This window comes from Anthonomus grandis, chromosome 17 (assembly GCF_022605725.1).
Source record: "Anthonomus grandis grandis chromosome 17, icAntGran1.3, whole genome shotgun sequence".
Lineage (NCBI taxonomy): Eukaryota > Metazoa > Arthropoda > Insecta > Coleoptera > Curculionidae > Anthonomus > Anthonomus grandis.
Window position 1 is genome coordinate 6,495,581 of NC_065562.1, and position 24,951 is coordinate 6,520,531.

General features: G+C 32.3%; 1 protein-coding gene across 1 annotated transcript in view; it reads left to right on the top strand.

Annotated features, from left to right (window-relative positions):
* LOC126746275 (cuticle protein 18.7) overlaps positions 1-24,951 on the top strand; it is a 38,688-nt gene that overhangs the window by 8,126 nt on the left and 5,611 nt on the right. The window contains exons 2-3 of the mRNA XM_050454439.1: positions 7,832-8,036; positions 17,561-17,715. Coding sequence (XP_050310396.1) covers positions 7,832-8,036; positions 17,561-17,715 — 360 coding nt within the window. The remainder of the gene's footprint in view (positions 1-7,831; positions 8,037-17,560; positions 17,716-24,951) is intronic.

The following is a 24,951-nucleotide window of genomic DNA, read 5'->3' on the forward strand; positions in this document are numbered from 1 at the left end:
ACGTCACTATTATAGTAAATTAAAAGTTTTATTTATCGACCTCTGAGCTCATTTCTTCTTTTCAATATCCTACCTAACTTTATAATATTATAATATTTTATAACTACTAATCTGTATATATACATGAGACACTTTAATATGAATAATTAGGATAGTATCAACAGTTAAATTATAAAAAAACGAATCCAAATTCATATTTGACTGGTTGACTATAGTGGGTACTGCCCACACTATCTATATTAGTACTTTCGGTTTAATTTTGAATTGTATAGAATTCAATTTTAAGAGAATATTAATTAGTTGAGGCGAAATGTAATAACTATAATATTGTCATAGTTGCCCGATTAGTGGCTTTATGTAAATCTATATTTAGATTTATACATATATTACTAGTAACTTGCTATAGATTATTAATTATTCTTAAGAATACATTTATTAATTTTTCTCATTTCAATATGCGATCATTGTGTTCGAATTTTGATGAATTTGTTGAAGCTGTTGACGGGGAAAACTAAGATATTGTTGGACTATCTAAGACTTTTTTGGTGGGTTGCTTTCTACGTAAGAAGCTCTTATAAATTCAAAACCGTTGACGGTGGTAGTTCAAGCAAATAGGAAAAAAAAGTCTTAAAGTTCATGGACAAGATATTTACTTAGGATTCTTCTATCGACCTTTAAATGAAAACTTTTTTAGTTGATTGGTCCACCTGGAGAGTTCTCTGGTTGAATTGGTTTCCCGATTTGGTTGTGTGATTTTTTCTTGTGATTTTAACGCCATGAATCAGGCTTAAGACCTCTGCATAGTACTACTACGGCCTTGCCAAAGTGACTGATCAATTTTGTCATTCTGTGATTAAAATAAGTAAATATGTTTACTGCTTCTTGATAGCAGTAAGGCATTTGACACTGTGAGTCATGAGCTCTTATGCTCTTAAACTTAAATTTCTTGGGTTTGCATCGGTTACTTTAAGCTTATTTAGGAGTTATTTATCCGATATACAACAGAAGGTGTGTTTTAATGATATTTTATTAACGGCTAATTGAGCAGAGACTACCCCAGGGAAGTATTCTTGGCCCTTTTTTGTTTTCTATTTATACCTATATGTTTCCAGTAATCTTAATTTCATGAATGTTTATCAATATGTTTTTGATCTCCTACTTTATTACTGTTTTAAAAATAACTGAACGACACTGTATCACGTACCAATCAGTGATATTTGTGTTATACATTGTTGCGTTGTTTGACATAAAATCCTAATGAAACACAATTTCTTATACTTGGAAAATTCTCAAAAGACCTATCAAATTCCCTTAACCTCACTATTAATACTACCAGAATTAATCCTTCAGGGACTTATAACAACTTAAAAAAACATGTAGTTATCTCTAATTCTCTAAAAAAGTTTCATAAAATTAAAGACACTTTATATTCATAGAAAGTACTTCAACTAGAATTAAATTAAAACTCTATGATTGTCTAATTTTGTCGATCTATTGGCTTACTCTTTTAGAGCTCTCTGCTTGAGATATACTTCAGAGACTGCAGAACAGCTGCTTAAGATTTTGTTATGGTCTACGTAAATTTGATTGTGATTGATGTTTCTGAGTTCCATAATGACTCTGGATAGCTAAGACTTCAAAAAAGATTTGAGCTATGTTTAAATACTTTTGTTTATAAGATATTTAAAAATGAACGAGCTTATTAGGACCTCTGATGTGTATGATCGGCTTATTCGCCATTCTGCTAAGTTTGTGATACCAAAGCATATCTCTATCAAAGGTCATTTAGATATAATGCAGCAAAATATTTCAATGTTCTTCCCAATGAGTTTAGCGCATGTTCTTCTGTCAACACCTTCAAGGGGCATTTAAAGCAATTATTGAGATAGGTATTTAAACCAATATAAGGCATTTACTTATACGTACCACTTTTTTTAGTATTTTAGATGCTATTTGCCAATCAATTTTGTTTTTTAAAGGCAATCGACTAGAGGAGACAGTAGAACCTTAAAGTTTACACTATCAAATGCTTTTTTAAAGTCACACGACTAATCATAGATAACTTTATCTTGTTCGACCGCTCGTGTAATATAAGATATCACTTTTTAAACTGCAGCTAGATTTATTGTTTTTGAATTGAAACTAGTTTTTGCCCTCTTATTATATTTGTTTGAGTGATTTTATTAAGTCTAACAAGGAAATGCTTTTCCATCAGTCTGAACATAACAGGGCTCAATGAAATGGGCTAGTAGCTTATCTTATTTTTTATTTACTTCTCCATTTATGCAGAGGCAATACTTCATAAAACATCATTCTATCATTCATTTAAACCAGCTTTTAATAAAAAGGTTTATTGATTCTATTCTGCAATCTAAGATTTTTGTCCTTTTTGTACTTATGTCCAATAATTTGAGCAATCTTCTTGCATTTAATTCTTTTTAATGCAGGAATACGAGTCATATTCTGTATTGCATTGAGTGATCACTTCATTTGTGTGGTATAAAATAATATAGTATGACAACGATTAACCCAATTCTTTTAAAAGTTATCCTATTCGTGGGTTCCTATACCCCAAGCTCTGTTAACTGGTATAACTGGTTTCATAATAATGCTGGATTCGGAATTCGCCAACCAATGTACAGTACATCATAACTTATTATTCCAATAAAATTATATCAGTTATCTATGTTAATAAAAAATACTGCATCGCATGGCCATCAGTAAAAACATATCTTTTTTGTCAAATATACATACATATACAAAGTGTCCATTTAATATCGCGGTGCTCGATTACGGCTAAATCTTGAAACGGAAAAAACTTTAATGTTAATTGAGTTAGAGGGGCTACTTTTTAAAATTAGTTTAGTGGGACACCCTGTATTCCAAAAAAACACGGTATATAATTTGAACTTTTTCTTAAATTAAACCACCTGTATTTTTTTTCCGAAATGGGAGTCTTATTTGACGCTCTCTTTAACCCTAAAACTGTTTTGCCCTAAAATGCGACGTTGCCTATTTATTAACAATTTCACGAAAATCAATGTATCATTTATATCTTAATATTTACCAAGGACGTTTTCTATCTTTTTGAAAAATCTATGTAGAGTCTTATGTAGAGTTAATTTTTTTTATACGGGGTGATCAAAATCGTTACTTAAATAATGATATTTTCAATTTAATTTTGCGCAATTTTTTTAAATTTAACACCCTGTATCTAGTAACGTGTTTTGATAGAGATCTTCAATTTGATACCAATAAGTTTGCCTTTATCTCTAACCGTTTTCTCAAAATTTTTTGTTAAAGGAAGAATCACACATTTTTTCATAGGCATTACAACATTTATTTTTACTTGAAAATGATTAGAGGATGCTGAAAGCGTAGAGTACAAAAAACAAACTAGAAAAAAACAGTTTTAAATGAAGAAATCAAATTGACAGTGACCAAGTCGGTTGTAGAAAATCCGGAAATTAGAGTAAGGGAAATAAGTAAGGACTTACAAATCCAGAAATCGTCCGTAGGAAAATCCCACACGAAAAATAAATCACTCCCATCAAGTACAGTTACATCAAGAATTCACCAAAAACATTAACAACATTAATTAAATTCATTCTAAAAAGAGTTATATCATAAAAATTGCTCAAAGTGTCTACTGTTTTGCTTCAAACACAAATCTATCCTACGTGCGAAATTCTTCCCACTGCACGAAGCGTAGAAGGCGCAATACGTCTAAAAGACGCATGCGCTCCACCATATCTCCCTAGTTGTAGGTACAATACGATAAACTTCGGATTTAACATTTCCCCACAAAAAGAAATCCAGAGGTGTTAAATCCGGTGACCTAGGAGGCCATCCAGTGGGACCTATCAAGTATAAAGTTTAATAACTATGTATACAAAAGTTAATTTTATTAATTATCCTAGCCTTCCAATTCATCTTTTACCAAATTGGTGCGTGATGACATTTGCACTGAAGTGAGCTGGTGCACCATCCGACTGTAGCCACATCTGATCTCTTAGAAAGTCGGGAAGATCTTGGGTCAAGCGTGGAAAATTCGGAATATGGACCAATAACATAATCATGTACTATTCCACCTCAAACATTGATGCTCCATCGGTGTTGAAAATTATTGACAAAAACTCGATGCGGATTTTCTGTATCGTAAAAGTGAAAGTTATGTCGGTTCACAAAACCGTTTCTGTGAAACGTACATTCATCAGTAAAAAGCACAAATTTAGAAAAATTTTTGTTTTCTGCTGCTTGACTTTGTGCCCATTGACAAAAAGTTCTTCTTTTTTCAAAATCATTTTCGGAAAGTTTTGTGTGATGAGCATGATAGGGATGATATTTGTTTTTCTTCAGACATTTTCCCACGGACGATTTCGATATTTCTAAGTTCTTACTTATTTGTCTTACACTAATTTCCGGTGTTTTTATAACCGACATGGTGATTGCCAATTCGTTTTCTTCATTTAAAATCGTTTTCGTTCTAGTTTGCTGCTTGTATTCTACGCTTCCAGTATGCTCGAATCGTTCTTTTAATTTCTTTAACACTCTATCATCAGGATGTCGGTTATTAGAAATTTTTTCCGCATAAACTCTTGAAGCCAAAAAACAGTTCCCAAGGCATTCACCGATAACGAAAATCATATTTACTAATTCTCGCTAAGAATAATAATTCATTTTGATACAAATATACTTAACATGAATGATAAGTAAACATTAAAATTGACATACGTCACACACCAAAGAACAAATGTGACTCAGATCAGTGACTGAAATCAGAGTGACAAAGTGCTTGTCACTCTGATTCCATAAAATATTTATTAATTGTTTTCCGTCGTAAGTGTCGTAATGTCTATGGAAAAATGTGTTATTCTTCCTTTAGGAACAAATTTTAAGAAAACGGTTAGAGATAAAGGTAAACTTGTTGGTATCAAATTGAAGATAAAAGAATGCTCTATCAAACCGCGTTACTAGATACAGGATGTTCCATAAAAAAAAGCGCAAAATTGAATTAAAAATATCATTATTTGAGTAACGATTTTGATCACCCCGTATAAAAAAAATAAATTTTGGATTTTCGAAAGATAAAATGAACTAAGCTAAGGACTCTACATAGATTTTTCAAAAAGATAAAAAACGTCATTGGTAAATATTAAGATTTAAGTGATACGTTGATTTTCGTGAAAATTTCTTTAAATTGTTAATAAATAGGCAAACTTTGCATAGTTTTACAGTTTTAGGGTTAAAGAGAGCGTCAAACGACACTCCGATTTTAGAGAAAAAATTGTATTAACTATTTTTTCCGTTTCAAGATTTAGCCGCAACCGAGCACCGCGATATTAAATGGACACCCTGTATAATATGTCTGTATGCTTTTGCTCTATGACATTTATTAAATAAAGAATAATTGACTATAAAAAGGCATCTCATTGTCAGGCAAAGGCCATCGCCTTGCCCTCACAATTTAAATTTTTTTCTTAATTTTCTCGTGGTGCGGCGTGGCGTACGCCACACACAGGTCAAACAGATATTTGTTTATCACGCCCCGCATTTTTAGGTGCGACCTGGGGGTATATTGTTTACATTCCTTACAGTTCTGTGTATCACCAATTGACATTTTTATTAGACCTAACAGTTCCTGTCCAATGAGCATGAAACCCGGATTTGGCAGGTAATAAATATGGCTACGGTAATTGTTTTGGCTGACTGCAGAATTTATTATAGTTGACAGGGTGGAATAAGAAATGCATGTGGTCGTTTGCTACACATTTGCTTTGTAGGTAGCTGCTCAATGAAATGAAAAATGTGCACCACGATTAAATCATGACTTAATATGACGTCAATAATTTAACATTGTAGTTATTTTCTGAAGAGAATTATTAAGTCACAAAATGCGGCTTGATTACTTGATTATCGTTCTTAAATACTTATGTCAACTAAATACTTATGTCAACTATTAATAGAATTTTGTTTTCCTAATGAGATACGTGTATATACCTAGATCATCGTCAATATTTCCTTAAATAAAAGACGAATTATAGATCTTAAGATTTAGAACAAAGATCTTTGGATTTCACATTTATGAAATTAATAGGATGTGATGTAGATGTTTTAATTTAATTCATTATTCTGTTTAACTGGATTCAGTTGTGTGAAGCTGAACTTATACTTAGTCGATATCTATGATAAAACTGGTTTGACTGTATGTTAGTATCCGTTGTCTAGAATAGGTTTTATAGTTAAAATATACGTATCTAAAGCAATGTATTTGCCTTCATTATTAAATTGAACGATTGGCGATTAAATTGATTGATAAATAACCATAAATTTTTGGAACAGTTTATAGAATAAATAAAACAAAAAAATAAATGTTCCAATTATGGATCATTAACTTCCTGACAGTAACCAAGTCGATATTCAAATTCTTGTAATACCTTACTTATTGTTTAAGGTCGGCTTTGTGGTATTTCGGCTCTAATTCTATTTTTTAATTCTCCTAAACTTTCAGGTTTATCAAAATAAACTTTAGATTTTAGATAACCCCATAGATAAAAATCCAATGGGGTTAAATCTGGCGACCTTGCTGGCCATTCAATAAAACCCCTCCTTCCAATTGGGCCCTGTTATGCAAAAAGCAACCAAGCCACACGAAATTAATTAGGAGTTATTAGCTTTTATATGTTTTTTTCAATTAATTCATTTTCGATAAATCATTCCATAACTATTAATTCAGTATTCAATATATAAATTACAACAAATTTTATATTATAACATCGAAATAATCATATATTTTTTTACCAAAAAAATTAGATATATTATGGGTTGGTTTGTTTTTGCTGATCGACTAATTACAAAAAAACAGTCAAATTTCCAACTAATTTTTATTTATAAATTTAAACTTTTTTGTTTTTAAGGATTTAAAAATAAAATAAAATCAAAATCAACTTATATAGATAGTAGAACAGGTGGATTTTGTTATTGATGCATTTTACAAATTTTCATCTCTTTCCATTTCAAAATCAAGAGCTTCTATATCAGCTGTATGTATCATATTAAAAATAAGCACTAGTTTAAGCACCAGACCACGTCGTTTTACCAGTTGTTTCACAAGCATCCAGACCACGTTGTCGTATCGTATTCCGCACAAGTATACCAATCCGCTTGGTTGCTAAACCGCTTGGTTGCTAAACAATATGGGTAATTTGAAAATACTTTATTTAGCATAATAAAACCAACCCACTTGGTTGGAAATTCTTAATTCTTGAGAAAGAAATTCAACAACACCAATCACACAACAATCCAAGTGGAATGGTAGCTTTTTGCAGAATGTAGTTTGGACATTTTGAAATCAGTTTGTAACATTATCTAGTTTTTTTTCAAATTGTGGGTCGGTTGCTTTTTGCATAACAGGGCCCAATTCATCTATTGGGGAAAATGTTGGTAAGGTAATCTCGTACTGTTCGCGAATATTGTGGGGGGGCGCCATCCTGTTGAAACCATATCGAATCTACTGGTATAAATGGGTTTTCACAATTTGGATAAAGTGCAATTAAACTAGGTACTATCTGATTTTGAAGAAACTCACAATTGACGTTCCTACAATTCCTACCCATACGTTTAACTTCTTGGGAAATTGTGTGTGACTTTCCATACTCCAGTGTGGATTTTCTGGTGCCCAATAATAAAAATTTTGTCTATTTATTACCTTTTAGCCGACGTCAACTTCAAATATTGCTTTTCTAAACATCTGTTATTCTGATATCATTCTGCTTAAGTTTTTCTCTGATTTAGATTTTTTTTTATTTTTATTTTTTGTATTTCACCATAGGTAGTAATATCCTGTGCCCTAGCAGCCGTTTCGGGAGCATATCTTGGACCCATCCATATTCCAGTAATTGGCCCAAATGGCGTACCTGTGGAACCTGTTGAGGTACAAGCAGCCAGAGCTAATCATTTGGCAGCAGTAGCTTCAGGGCCACACGGATATGCAGGTGCACTTGTTGCTGGACCTGTATATGGAACTACTTCTGCAGGTATGAAATACATTTTTAAGGACATTTTTAATTTAGTGTAGTAATAAGTAGGTATAATTTTATATATTATCATTTATACTAATGAGAATATATAAATGGTAATTTTAAGCTTGTAATAAACTTATTGTACTATAACTTCTAGCCTATCCACCTCTTGGTTTTTAATTCTTCTGGGTCTAATGTGACCTTTTCAAATATTTATTGCCTTCTGTTACAATGCTTCACAAAGTCAAGTTATGTTTCGGACAGTTTCTGTTTTTTCCAAAGATGATAGGTCTGGTCTGCGTTATACACGTTAATTTTTTGAGGTATCCCTAAGTTTCCATGTATCCTGTCTAAAGCCCTACAATTTTTTTAGACTAGCAGATCCTCTTCAAGCAAATTTATATTCTTTCTTATTTCTGCTAAATCGCGTTTATATTATTGTCTCTAGCATACATTACTGTCTCGAGTACTGCAAAGGTTTCTGAAAGATCGATGCAAGCCTGCATAATGGGCAAAATATTTTTTTGTCTTTTTTTCCAACGATTCCCGTGCCTTCATAGGTTTTTGATTCATCTGTGCACCAGATCCGCACAAATCCGATAGTCGCTGGATTTCCACTATTTTCTAATTGGAAACGCAATTTTGAAGAGTGAATCAAAGTTATGTCTAAGAAGCAATGTTCCAGCATCAATTCTAATGTTTTATCGATTGGCGTATGAGTCGATTAAAATTAGTGGTAATCAAGGTTAAAAATGTCAAAACTTTTTTTCTAGGTACTTTCTAATAATTTTGTTAAAAAAATCGAAAAGAATCAATTTTTTTAATTAAAAAAGGTGCTCTTGTCTTATTTCGATAGGAGCGCAAAAAATTATGTAAAAATGTTTTGCTACCTACACTCATAAAGTATTTTTGATCACGTTTAATAAAATTAAAAGGTATGTTCCAAATTATCAGGTATAAACATGACATAAGGCTATTACAAATACTTAATTTTAAGAGCAAAAACCATTTTCTTTGTTTAAAAATGTATTTCAAAAGTATAAATAATTGAGAAAAATTTAAACAAATAACTTATTAGCTAATAAAAAAAACTGAAAATACTAAACAAACAAACAAACAAAAGAAAACAATGTATAGCAAATGCTTAAAGTGGTTGCCATTTTGTTGGAGACATAATCTTGCCCTACGCCTTATTGCGCGAGTAGCCCTTAAAGTAGAAAATGGATTTTCCCTTAGCCCATTAACCGTCCAATTAATTCTCTGAATTAATTCTTCAGTGGTATTAATTTCTACAGCATATACCAATTCATTTAAATGACTCCATAAATAATAATCTACTGAAGTTAGATCTGGAGATCAAGGAGGCCAACCTTTCAGCAAAATGGATTTCCATCCACTGAGGAACATTACGTCCAAAATGAGCAGGCGCTCTGTCGTGCTGAAATGTTAAATTCTGTTGTATGTTAAGAGGAACATCTTCCAAAAGCTGCCCAAGATTATGTTCCAGCATATTTAAATAGTTTTCCGAGGTAAGACGGTTGGATAACTCTATCGGGCCAATAAGCTGGTCCCTGATTAATCCCGCTCACAAATTTATTAAAAAACCTCCTCTGAAAGTTGGTACGCCGTATCGCTCTTGGATTATAATCTGCCTAAACATGCATATTATGCATATTTCAAGATAAATGCCCACAAATATCTTCGCGCAAGCACCACTCCAAGAGTGACATAGGACATAAAATTAAAGGGACTAAGTTTAGGTTGTTAATTATCCATTTACAAAATGGGAGCCTCAGCGCAAAATCGTCTGGAACCAACTCTTGAACTCTCTGGTAATGAGTCTTGGATTCTTACCATTCTTCCTGTCTAAAAAAATATTTTTAGTTTTCATTATTACCTTTGTCGGCAGTATTTTGTGGATATGTGGATTTTGTGGGATATGTGTGCCTCGTGACACTGTTCTGGTGCTTGTTCCAGGATTTTCTTTGAAATAGTTTAAGACGTTTTCCAAGTTATGATTTGCTTGTGGCCTGCCTTGTCCACGAGCTCTTAGAAAACTTCAATTTTCACACAAGTTACGGTGAATGTTAACACAAACATGACGATCTGGAATTCTTCTGAGGGGAAATCTTCGGCGATACTCACGGGAAGCAGCTAACGAGCTGCCATTACACAAGCCATATAATTTGCAGTTTCTTTGGCTACCATTGGAGTAACATACGTAATGGTTTGTAGCGCTACCGTGGTGTAGATCCAGTGTACTATCTTAGGTTGTAAGTTCTATGTCTCTCCATGCATTCGTCTATCATAAGGATAGTGTCCGAACGCTTGATCGTTTTATTTGTACAGCGAGGATATTTTCCGTGACGCTTTTATGTAACAGACAATAAGGCGTTACCATTAACGGTCAAGTTTTAAACAATATGCGATTCGCTGATGATACTGTTGTAAAAGCAGATAATCTCAAAGATCTCCAAACATTTTTACAAAGATTAAATGATGCATGTGATTCCTACAGTCTAAAAATGAATCTTAAAAAAACTAAGGTTATGGTCATAACCAAACGAGAAAATATCCAAGGTAACCTTATCATAAACAATATACCTATAAAGAGAATAAGGAAATAAAAATATCTGGGTAGCTGGATTACGGAGACGTTGTATCAGTCAATTGAAATAAGACCCTGAATAGAGATATTAAGAGTAGCATTTATGGCAAGTTACAAAACATTCTAGGTAGCAAGTATATTAATTTAAAACTTAGAATACGAATGTTAAGGTGCTACGAATTTGCGACTCTACTTTATGGAGCTGAGGCTTGGACTCTTAAAAAGGCCGAAATGGATAAACTTAATGCCTTTGAAAGGTGGTGCTATCATCGCGTATTAAAAATATCCTGGAAAAATAAAGTCACGAACATGGAACTACGTCTAAGAATTCAAAAGGAGAAGAAATTAGTTAACACGCTAAAAAGTTGAAAACTTGAGTAATTCATGTTATAAGGGGACCTAAATAAGCGTTAATACAAAACATAATGCAGGGGAAAATAAAAGGAAAAAGAAGTCAGTCAGTCAGTCATCAAACTTAAAAGATTAACATAAAACAAACTATTTAGAGTAGCTGTCACTAAAATAAGAATTTCCCTGATGATATCCAACCAGAGATATTCTCATCTTAAAGTATTAGAGCCGTCTAATTTCAGCCTATTGGTAAATGGCAATATGTAAATGTAGGAGAACTTATATCTAAAACTTCCTCCTCTGTCCATTTTCTCACAATATTTAAGGCCGATTATAAACTCCTGGACAAAATTATCGCACCACTTGATTTTTAGAGATTTTTTTTTAATAAAGATAAAAAAATAAGCAAACTTATAAGCATTGTTAACTATGCATTATTAATTAACAAAAACAATTATATTCTATTTAACAAAACGAGATTTAAGTAACTAAATTCAATACAAGGAAAAGCATCGATTTTCACTAACTTCAATTTTGATACAAAAATAAAACAATAGACCCATAATGAATTCTTAATAACGTGTATTGCCACCTCTAGCTGCAATGACCGCTTGAAGTATTCGCAGCATTCCTCGTATCAAATTATGAAAACTTTCCTGCGGATGTATTCTCACTCCTCACGAGCAGCATGTTCCATGATAAAGCATAAACATAGTTTTTGTCCAGTTCTGCTTTTTATACGAGAAAAGATATTATAACTGTTTTAACTGATATTTATTTTTATTTAAATTTTCTTAACAACATAATTAGTGGTGCGATAATTTTGTCCAGGAGTTTAGTTGGTCTCCACCCCTAATGGATAAGTCTTGCTTGTTTGTTGAATGTCTTCAAAGAATATGAAAATAATGCTGATTGCTCTGAAGAATTTTGCATGAGAATAATCTGTTTTTCCCGAATTGGGTATAAACGCTACCTAACCGGAATATAAGCTAGTAGGCTAGGCTGGCTCCCATCGTCTCAGTCAGCTTATTTATTAGAGCTTCTGATCCCTTTTGCATTGCTGAAATGATTTCGTCAGGACCAGCAGATTTCTAAGGCTCAAATCTATTTATTTAGTGTTCTTCTTTTTGACAAGTTTTTAGTTTTCCTGATATAGCCGGCTCGTTCTAAGCCCTTTTCGCTTTTTTGATCTGACTAACCTACTCTACCAAAAGTGTTCTATATGTATCCCAACTATTAGAATTAATTACTTTATTGAATATTTTTCTGACTTTCTTCAAAGTCCTTTTTCAAAGTTATTCTCTTCTACGAGGCCACTCTGGATAAATTCCTTGTGATTTCTGGACAATTATTTTCTTAATACTTGCAATGATTGTATCTGTCGGCTCCTTGATAGTGTCATTTAGTATTTTTATATCTTTTATCGTCTAGCAACCCATAATAGTTCCGCCTTACAGCTTCCTAATCGGCTCTACTCGGATTTCGAACAATTATAACTTCGATACGTTAATGTTAAAACAGATATATATCAAAGGTCTGAACAGCTTGAAGGTTTACTCTTCTCAAAAATGTTTATTCAGCTTTCGACAGATTATTCTAACCACTCTCTCATTCGCGTAGACGTCCAGGTCATCTAGAGGACCTCTGCGAAGAATGACGCTCCGAGAAACTGACTGAAGTTCTCACTCGATGTGGTCGCAGAGCTCAGTCGAGAGCCTCATCCAGTTTATCCTGAAAACTTGGCCTTGCCCTGCTTGTGGCTCAGAAGAACATCTTCTTACTATAGGTCCCAGTCTGAGTTTTAGAGCTCCTCGGGTACTTAGTGGCCTGCCTATATGCAGATAAAGAAGACAGGTCTGAGAGAGGGCTGTGCTTCCTGATGCTTCTCCTCTCCTTCGACTGCTTCACTTTATCAACTGTTTGCAAGTACCTACTGCGTTTTTTGGGGTTTCTGTGACGCCAATCACCAAATTTCATTATCACTCTGGGTCAGTTTGTCCACTGTTTCCACTGTTTCAGTGGTCGGCAGGTTCACTTGCCCTCAATCCAGAGGCCTCCCCAGTATCTTTGTTGCTTGTTTCACTATGGCTCATAAAGTACCCACAAATAGAGATCTAGAACCTCTAGAGGTTCTAGCCCTGAAGAAGGCACCTATTAGGCTCGGTGCCATTCATCTCGCATGCCATCAATGCAAGTCGCACAACACCTTAAGATTGAGCCGATGGTTTAGACTATCTTAGCAGTAAATACTAGACATTTAACGTTGTACCGATAACTTTAACATAATACAATATTAAATAATAAATATTTAATTACGTGAAAATTTCTTTAATTAACAAGATAATTGGAAATGTTTATCTCTTATTAACACTCATAAAAGATTTATTTAATTTTATAACTAATTAGTCTATTGATATACCAAAACATTGATTTTGACCTTTTGAATATACACTTATTTTGCAAAAAATACATAATTTTCTTAATAGATAAATTCCATCATGAAGTATTTATATTAAAAATTAAAATTTATCGTTTAATTAATATTTACGCCACGCTACTAGTAATGTAGGTATAATTAAGCAGCTAAAATACAATAATTGAATGGTCTTAAAAGACTTTTTTTAATTCGTAATATTATAAAAGGAAAATTATAGAACTACCGTAGAGAACGGACCATTGTCGAATTTTACAAAGTTAGTTACAATCATTAACAAAGATTTGAATTAAAATTAGGACCACTCTATGTCTACTCACATTAAAAATCTTAGTAAATACCGAATCTTTTTAAGCACTTGACAAGAGCTTCTTGATAATAGGAAGAGCAATAAAACACATCAAATTCTAGGGTATTTTTGTATGTTTCATCATTCTGCATACTGATGAGAATTGCCCATAAAAATTTCGATAAAGGTCTAACAGCAGCGTAAAGCCTCAAGAGACGCCGTAGGTCTGCACTGTCAACATGATTATTCACCAGCTTAAAAACAAACATTATATCATTATTGACATGCCTTTTTTTTAGTTTGTAAGTGTATCAGTCTTAACATGCTCTTATAATCAACGCAGTCAAGAGGAAGAGACATTTTGTAGCCAATGTAATGGAAAAATTCATGTTGAACCCGCTTAGTTATATCTATATGAAACTTCTAATACGAAATACATGAGGTACTTTAGAAGAAGGATCTAACAAATGAAACATATAAAGTATTTATTGCTAAAATATTATTAAAATCTTATGTGTTTCTTTTAATGAAACGTTTGTCGAGCATTGTCACAGCAATGAATAAAGTGATCAACAAATATTAATTAACAGTCAAAATAGACTCTTAAATTTAAATACGCCTCTCTTAATCTCAATACGTCAATCTCAACCTTAAATAAGTGTCTTCGATAGCTTACACAGAGTGTTCTTTTAAGAACTTCCCACCACGGATTTATCGAAAACCACTGTTAAAAAAAAAACGCCGAAATACGTCAAAAGGTTTGTCAAGGGGGACAACTTTCTAACCTAAAATTACTTCACCCCCTTTCACCCTCTGCCCCTCAGGGTCATCGCCTTAAAAATTTTAAATGGCAAGGGGTATCGAGTAATAGCTTGTTTAAAAGGTCTTTCAAAGTCTTTTATTTTGACGTTTGATTTTTTTAAATCGGTCGATTCGTTTTCGAGAAAATTAGAAAAATCTTTATTTATCCTAATTTTTTCAGATAGAAAACAAAAACATGAAAATATCAGTTTTTATTTCAATAAGTGTTTAAAATGTTGGCCGTTAGGGTTTACCAAATCCACAATTCGTTTATAATTAAAAACGGAAACTACCAACATAAACAGCAATTCCGAAGATTAGACGTGGAAAAAACTAAATAACAACCTGAATTTGTTTCCGCATTCTTTTCATCAACACAGATATCCTGGGCAAAATGGAGAAGATAACTTCTCATAGGTATGTTTTGGACCTTGTTACTAAGTTTACTGAAACTGGATCTGTTGCAAATAAAAAACGTGATTATCGGCGAATTTTGGATGAAGCCTCAAGTTGAAGTTTTGGGTCAGTTTGGAATAAATCCTAATACTTCATTACGCAAAATTGTTGCTGCCACTGGTATTTCATTATACTCTTTTCACACAGTTTTCAAACTTCATAAATTTCATCCATTCAAAATGAAAATATTGCAAGAGTTAACCGAAGACGATTTCGATAGGCGAGTTGAGTTTTGTGAAAAAAAGACTGAAGCGATTAATGATAATACTATTCATGTAAAGAATATCTGCTTCGGCGATGAATGCACATTTTATCTAAATCGATTTGTTAATAAGCATAACTGTAGATATTGAAGCAATGAAAATCCTTATGCATTTATAGAAGGGCATACCCAGTACTCTCAAAAAATTTATGTATGGGCAGGCATTTTAGGAAATAAAGTGATTGGGCCATCATTTATTAACGGAAATTTAAATGGAGACATTTATGGCTAGACGACGAGTTTCCAGATAAATGGATAGGTCGAAGGGGGTCTATAGAATGGCCTGCGTTGATCTTGGCGTTAGATCCCTGATATAACGCCGTTAGACTTTTTTCTATGGGGTCATTTAAAATCTATTGTCTTTACTCCCCAACCTGAAAGTTTGGATGAACTTCGTCAACGCATCATCGACAGCTGCCATGATATCCCACATGTTTTTGAAAATGTTTTATTTGAATATTCCAAATAATATATTGTGCTACATAGAGAAAGAAACAATAACGATTTCATATCTGTACAACATATGCCATCAGTGATAAAAAAATAAATACACGTTATTCTTTGCCAGTTTAATTTGTAATTATAAATAAATAATTTATTACATGTTTTATGGTGGACAAAAAAATAAGAGTATTTTTCAAAAATAGCCATAAAAATTTATAATTACAATGTAGCGCAAAACAAACGACAACATTAGATTCGAATCGATCAACTTTTGGCATGTTTCAACTGGGATGGAATACCAAGCTTCCTAAACTTCCTTCCGTAAATCTTGCTTATTTGTTGTTTTTTTTACAAGCTACTCGGTTTTTCAGCTCCTTCCACAGGTTTTCAATAGGATTAAGGTCAGGCAATTGTGATGGCCATTCCAGAACCGAAACCCTATTTTGTGTAAACCATTGTTTAACAATCCGTGCAGTATGTTTAGGGTCGTTATCTTGTTGATACACCCACCTTATAGGCATGTTTTTTTCGGCATATGGTAGCCACGACGATATCCAAGATATCCAAATAAATTTCCTTTGTCATGGTCTCTTTAATCCAAAATATAGGACCTACTCCATTATAGGAAGAAGAGCCCCACAATTTGATATTTCCACCTCCGTGTTTAACTGTGCCTATTGCGTTTCTAGGATTAATTCTTTATTCTTCGTTCTTCTAACGAATCATCTTCCATCTGATCTGAATAAGTTGATCTTCATCTCGTCACTAAAAAGAATGTTGCACCAATTTCTTTGAAAATTTTCATTAAAATTATTCTTAATAAATGCCAGTCTTTGTTTAATATTCTTTTTGCTTAGAAATGGGACATTTCTGGCCTTCGACCATATAATTTTTGGTCTTGCAAAGGTCTTCTTGTCGTCCTAGTGCTAATACTTAGGCTTAAGTTTCGTTTTATAGCGGTGGATGTGAAAAAAGGGTATTTACTGACTTCGCGTACAATAAGCTTATCAGTCTTCCGTGTGGTTTTTCTTGGATGGCTTCAATTTCCAGGAACATTTTCCGTTTTATTTTGCGTTTTTAAAACTCGAGATTTCACAAGGTGATCTTTTAAGCACATTTGCAATTAATGCATAGGATTTATTTTGAGTCCTCAATTGCAAAATTAGACGCCTTTCTTCGGGGCTACAATGCTTTGTGCGAACCATATTTACTACCGCGATGCAACGATCTTGTTGAAACTGACTTGTATCTATGGAAAATATCACAAACAAATCTTTTATGTGAACAAACAGAGACCAAATAGTTACACTAAAGAAATACTCCTATTTTTTTGTCCACACGATTTTTAAACAATAATGTTTTTAAAATATAAGGCATTTTTGGTTTATTTATAAATTTTACCAAGTAAGCAGATTAAATGCTGGAAGAAAATGCGTAGTATTTTATTTGCAAATTCCAACATATAGGGAAGCTAATTCAGTTTGATTTGAAATTTAATATGCACTCTAATTTTTTTGGCCACAACTGTATGCCAATGACCTATGACCTGATAATTTTTTTGACTTTCAAGGATAGGCAATGGCATATCCAGAACAACAATTTTATTATAATCTACTTGAGCAAAATTACTTTTATTATTTCAGTTTAAACGTAATCCCTGTATTTTTATGACGTCGTAGAATTTTTGTTTAAATTAAATGGTCTAACGTATCCTTACAGCTCAGCCATTGACTGTGTGTACTTTAGTGATACCTTTAGCAAAACCTTGTTATAACATAAAAGCATTGAGTCTCAATTGTATACTTAATCAAATTTGTATGTGATAGACACACTAGTTAAATTAATTACAATTTTGTATGTAAATATTAAATAATCTTATTGATGTTAATTTCAGCTCTTAACGCTTTACCGCTTGATACACCTGAAGTAGCCTCCGCAAAAATTCAACACTACAGAGATTTTGCAGTAGCCGCTCAAAGAAATGGCGTTCATGTTCCGCTTATAGCTGCTCCTCTTGTTGCTGGCCCATACCCCATTGATACTCCTGAGGTATGCAATAGAAATCATAGATTTACCGTTATCGTATCTGTCGCGTGAAAAAAACAGGTGAAAATTAAAAAATAGTAACTAAAACTTATAAAAGCCCATAATATTATAAAAACATAATTAGATTATTCTTCAAGATAGTCAATTATATTATAGGTTGTTCTTATTTATTTCTAATTCCTATAAAAATTTAATACTCACATGTACAGAAATTCTGCAAACTACAAGGTCACTTCTAATCGTATTCAGTTCCAATAAACTAATTTTTTTATTATTTTACTTAATATCTTGTACACTAATTTAATGGCGCCCGTATTTTTTATGCCTAAGAATGTTTTATGATTCCGCATTCTTTATCGAACTTTTAGCGCCGCATGTTAAAGAATTTACACACAGTTAATAGGTTTTTTAATAACAATTTGTTTGCTTGTTACCCTTTTAAGGAAAATAGTGATATATAGATTGGTGTCCTTCTTTGCTGAATACATTTAATTAATTTATTATAATGGTTAGACATATGTAACTGTCAGGATTCTATTAATTTTTTAAGCAGTAGTTCCCGGATCTTTTTTATGAGATATTATGAAGCAATTTATTTTGTTCACAGGTGTTATAAACCTTGACTTTAAAAATGTTATATTTACTTAAGATAAGAATAGAATTTCTATTTGACATCATTTACCTATTAAAAATAAATACATTTTTAAATATTCAATTTAATTATCCTTTTTACATTAGCATGATTAATTTAATTAAAGTAGATCAATTTTTTTCAATATTTTAGTTAGATCCTTCTGTTATTCTAATAATTTCGCGTTTTTTTAAAATTATAAGTGGATTAAGCCATTTAATAGAAATCTACGATTATTAGAGTAGAAAAAACAGAACCAATACGAATATTTTACATACATAAGTTTTGATGAATTAAAAAATGGAAAAGATGTTTTTCCGTAAAAATATAATTTTATTAAAAAAAACACAAAGTTGAAAAACAAAACGAATGACTTTACTCTCCGGCGGTACAATCAATTCTTAAAACTATATTAAGCTTAATTTACAAATATACCAAAACTGCTGCATATAACAATTTAAGAGCGCGAGTCAACGATTTTAAGAACTGTGATCCGGCTTCGCTGATGGTCGCATGACGGAACACCTCCCTTCTGAGAAGATGGCCATGGGGTTGCTCGTGGTCTCCTTGTCACCTGAGTAGCTTCGCAGTTTCCATGTTGATGGGTGTCAATGAAACAAAGAGCTTTGCGTCAATGGGGCATTATTACTCAAAATAGCGAGTTGATGCTTTTATGAGCTTCATTGTATGAACTCACAATAACAAAAACTCGTTATTATTTTTTTTCTTTAAACGAAAATTAATTTATTTATTATTAAAAGAAAAATATTAGTCATGACAAATTTCTAATGTTTTATTGTTTTTATTAACACTTAGAATTTTGTAAGGACCGGTACAAATAACGCTTTTGGGAGTATTTGGATTTCTTCGTCGCCTCAACAGAATTTTTTGTCCTATTTCAAATGTTTTACCATGTTGAGTTGCTTTTAATTGATCAAAACGGATCTTTTGCTTGTTTTTATTTCCAACCTGCTTTATTTTTACTTTTTCAATGGTTTTTAAGAATATGTTTTGTTGCTCTTTAAGTTCATTACCGTTTCTAAAAGGAAATACTAAATTATTTAGCGTACAGCCGGTAGAGCTGAGTTGACTTGAATTATATGAATTAATTGCGACTAATAATGCATCTTTTAAATGGCAACTGTTATGCTCAACCAAGTAACATCGTAGGCATCTGCCAGAGTGCCATGAAAACGTTCTCTACTACCATTTGAGCTATGGTACTCGGAAGATGTATAATGCCAATCTATTTTAATGGATTCAAAAAATTCTTTTAATAATTTATTGTTAAATTCACCGCCCTGATCCGAAATAACAATTCGTGGCAAGTAAGGCAGGAAAGACGCAATGAATCTATTATGCTTTGAGGTTTTTTATTAGGGATTATATAGGGTTATGCAAATTTTGTTAAATTGTCTATGACAGTAAAAGAATATTTCATTATCGAAAAAGAAAAGGTCTACAGAAATCGACTCAAAAGGTTTCTTCGAAGGTTTCTTTTTGTTTAAAGGTTGTATTCAATTAACGCGATCAATTTTCGAATAAAAAATCCTGATCGATTTCCAGTTCAATTTCGTCGTTGTGTTCAGTGTTTAAAGTTGACTTAACAGAGATTTGAGGTTTTAAATTGTTATAGCACGTTTCAGCCTTATGCCCAAATTTATTACAAACTCGACATTTAGGAATTGTTAATTTTAGAGGCGTTCTTTGACACGCTTGAGATTCAGTATGAGGCTTTGTTGCTTTAAAAGTTGCATCATTTTGGTTACTAATAGTTAATTTAGAGAACTGCGCGTTTGTTTGCTTGAGAAGTTGTTGGTTTTGATAATCGATTGTTAATTGCTTGACTTCTACTATTGAATTCGGTTTCAAAGATCTTAAGGTTTGTGACAATGGACCTTTTAGACCGGTAATGCTTGTTAATAGTGCTGATTTATTATGAAAGTTAGTTAAGCATTTCTTTTCAACATCATTAAGAGTTATGAAAAACATCTTGACGGACTTGCATTGTCTTATTTATTTAATGTAACATGTCAGTTTACACTTGATAACGGTTGGAGATACTTACCAACCGAAACGTCGTGTTACATTAAATAAATAAGGCAATGCAAGTTCGACAAGATGTTTTCACTGTACCATTGTCTACCACCTTTAAAAACATTAAGAGTTATGTCATATTTTATAACCTTATGAATTCTGATTAATTGATTTTCGACTCGTTCTACAAAATTTATTGGTTGCTCATTAACATTTTGCTTAAAATGGCATATTTCAAAATTCAAGCAATGAATATCCAAAATTTCACCGTACTGCTCCAAGAGTGAAATTTTAATACTAACCCAAGAGTTAAATTCCCTTGACCCAATAAATTCTAAAGCTGGACCTTCTAACCAGCTTTTTACAAGAAAAGGAAAAATATCAATTTCATTTTGATCAAATTTTGACAAAACAAAATCAACTGAATCAATGAAATTATGCAATTTGGAACGATTGCCGTCAAAACGATTAATTAAGCGAATTGCTTTATCTAAATTTAAGGTAAAAGCAGTTTGAGAGTTTGAGGTTGATGTCTCGGTCATATTAAAAAGAAATAACAAATAAATTTGCAATTAAAAAAAATAATGAGAAAAAATTAGATAAAAATGAAACAACAGAATTAAAGGAAAATTAAAATCATACAATCAAACTTACCCTGCAATACAGCTCTGGTGTTCTTTAAGAATAATTGCCGCCTCGCACGTCATTTTCCTAAGGGTGGCCGTACACCTTCGGGATGCTGATACTTCTTCCAGATTTCTATGGTACACAAGTTAAGGGTGCTATCGGAGTTGTCTTCAAGAACGCTGCAAATTCCGATTAGGCTAGGGCTTCTTGTAGTGTCCCAAATTCAAGTGATCCACAGACTAAGGGTAGTTCATAGCTTAACGTCAGCTTCAATGCACGCCAAATTTCGCAAGGCTATGGGTGCGTGTTGAAGACGTAAAGTATGTTCAGCGCGAATGCAGAGATAGAGTCGGTCATTCCGTTCACGTAAATTCTTCGGATTCCAGTTAAGCGAATAAATTCAAAAGGGAACAGCCTTATGTTCTCCCCGGAATAATCCTACCGACTGCGCCAGTTTTGATGTATTAAGAACTGGAAACGATGTTGTTCCGTAAAAATATTATTTTGTTTAAAAAAACACAAAGTTGAAAAACAAAACGAATGACTTTACTCTGCGGCGGTACAATCAATTCTAAAAACTATATTAAGCTTAATTTACAAATATACCAAAACTGCTGCATATACCAATTTTAAGAACTGTGATCCGGCTTCGCTGGTGGTCGCATGACGTAACACATATACCTACTTCTTTCTTACATTTCTATAAGTATTGAATTCCTAAATTGCTACACATCGTATGGATATTTTAAAATTTGATATGCAGCTTATCCGATGTAATTGGGTAATGACAGTTTTTTCCTTATAGAGCATAGCATACTTACACTACAGATATTAATACATTTTCCATATTAATATATTTTAAGTGGACTCTAAATTCAGCTCGAGCAATTCATTAACAAAACAACTATATAAACTCAAAACTCTTAAGATTTCTAAAATCTGCAACACAGAAAGAAGTTAACGTAAATGTTAAAAAAATGTTAGTGTACATGAAAAGTAGAAGCAAAATATAAAAAGGGTTATAAACATGGCGGAAAAACATCTAAAAAGCAAAAGAATCAAGAAAAAGCCTTGGATGACAACAGAAATTTTAGATCTTATGGAAGAAAGGAGAAAGACCAAAGGCAAAAAAATATAAATACAGGACACCACATAAACGGTATATACAAAAATTAAGGAAATCTAAGGGTTCAATGTGAGTAAATAGAAGTACTAGAAAAGAAATTTGATAGCTTTGAGTTCACAAAAGATAAAGAAAATGGCTGGATGTAACAGGGTCAAAACACCTAGTAATATTATTAAAGGATACAAAAGGGATATATTAACTGACAGGAGGAAAGTATAAAAGGTGGAAAACATATTTGTCGGAACTGTTCGAAAGACCTCCAAAACCGGTCAGATATCTTACCAATCTTTTTGAAGATGTAATTGATATTCTTCTGAACCTCTTCAACCATATTTATGATAAGATAAAAATTCCTTAATAATGATTAACTTTTGTGCTCATACCGAAGAAACCGAATCCAAGAAATGTGAGAAGATTAGCGAACCAGTCGAACCTTATCGACCAGTGTGTCTTTTTCTCACATCTTCCTATAGCACTTTTGGTAGAATTTTATTTTCTGCGACGTTGCAAATGTTCATACCACCCTGTGTTATATCAACGTGTCGCAAATGTGTTTCTCAATCAAGATGTTGCTTTTGCATATTGACTACTTTGCACGTACAATCAAAACAAATTGTCACTATACTGGCAGCAAAAATTGTACTAAATACCAAATGTTAGCTTACCAAATATGCCTTGAAGAATTTAAGTTAATTATTGAATATCAACAAGAATAACCTGTATAATGACTCTGTTCATCAAAGGAATGTGTAATAGGCACCATTTAACTTGGCAATGAATTTGTTAAAATGTTGTGTCTAAAAACAGTTTTTTCCTTGTTCCTAAGCCTTGACTAAAAAGCACACAAAAGACAAACCTTTATTAAGAGGCAAAACCTCTATAGGGTCCTTACATAATTTCGCTTTATTTTTTTATTATTATTTCTTTGCATTTCTGTTGATTTGAAAGATATGTACTTAGTATAAGGAGCCTCCAATATTAAAATTCCTAGTTTTTAGTAAGTAAGTATAGGACTATAGACTATATGAGCAGCTCACTGATAATCCTCACCACATATAGTCGAATAGCAGCTCATTCAAATATATTTCTATTTTAAACCGGTTTCTCTTAGAGTTGCATGTTCTCATGTTTTTTCCTTTTGACTTTTTGTTGAAATCATAGAATACTTACATAATGTAAGGTAGTAGAGGCAAATATGGCCCAGCTAAGGTTAAAATGTCATTAAAAATTGGAATTTGACAATTAGGTCAACTAAACTTTAGGCGAAGGCAGAAAAAAGTAAGTTTTTTCAAAGAATCAACGAACTGAAGGGATTGAAGACTGACATGCGTGTTATACAAGGTAACAATAACAAAATCTACTTCAATGACGATTTGACTCCACAAAATCAAAAACTTTTTAAAAAGGCTATGGAATCGAAACACATAAATAAGTACCACTCTGTATTTACTCGAAATAAATATTTTTGCGAAAGAGTCAGAACGAAAAACCAGTTAGACTTTTCTCTGAAAAAGACTTACTGATTAAATAATTTAAGTTTTATTTGTTTTTCTTTCCTGTTAATTTTCTGACATTTTTGAGTATGTATATTTATATAGTTTTGTTATATTACATATTCTTAAAAGATTTATGGAAGCAGAAGTCTTAAATAATATCTTTATTGAACAAAAAACTATTTCTATTAAGTCTTAATTAATTAATAATATCATAAACAAAGATGAAATTCAATTAAACATACTGCTGCTTAACATAAGGGGCATAAAATCGAACATCGATAAATTATGTGTTTTTCTTGAATCATACAATCTTGGAAGTTGTGACAAAATCTTGTTGACGGAATGCCATAGTCTAAGCTCAGCTGCATTGTTTAATATTCCAGGTTATGATTTATATTATGATAATGGTGATTTTAATGCTTTCGATGGAATGTTGGTGTACACTAGAAGTTCTTTAGTAAACCTTGAAATACACAAGTCGAAACAAGATTTATCGAGAGTAAGTATGAGTACTAATTTAATTTTTACATTTGAAAAAATAACTTTTAATTTATATGTTTGTTATCGTTCACCAAATTCAAATACTGCTGACTTTTTAACTGATCTCACCCTATAATTAAATCATAAAAAAATACTAATAATTCTTTATTTTTGGGAGACATAAATATAAATACTTTAAATAATAATGATCACATGGTAAATGAATATATCTCAATATTGAATGCGCATGGGTTTTTTTCTTTATACAACGATATAACAAGACCAGAATCTCAAACATGTCTGAACCATGTATTTCTCAAAACTAAAGGGAAGTTAAGATAGAGCCGTATATAATTAACCATGATTTATTAGATCATTACAGGTCACTTGCCCATACTAATAAATATTGAAATGAAAAAACAGCTATAAAAACAAAGATGTTATAGATAAAACCCGAGAGAAAACCATACATCAATCCATTAAAAAAATTAATTTTGATAAGTTATGTGACCTGGTACAAAGAGCGAAATGGGAGGAGTCTCTAAAATTTAATGACGCGGAAGCAGCAGTGGATAGTCTCGTAAATGAAGTTACAAATTTAGTCAATAACTCATCCTATGAGATCACAATAAACAATAAATTTAGGAAAATCAAACCATGGATAACAAATGGATTAATTATTTCAATAAGGACCAGAGATAAGTTAAAACTTTCACTAGGTAAATATCCGAATCCCCAAAATCTTAAACAATATAAAGGCTATCGTAATAAACTCAACAAATTAATCATAAACACAAAAAATGAATTCTACAGAACTAACCCTACCGAGTTACGACCGTTAA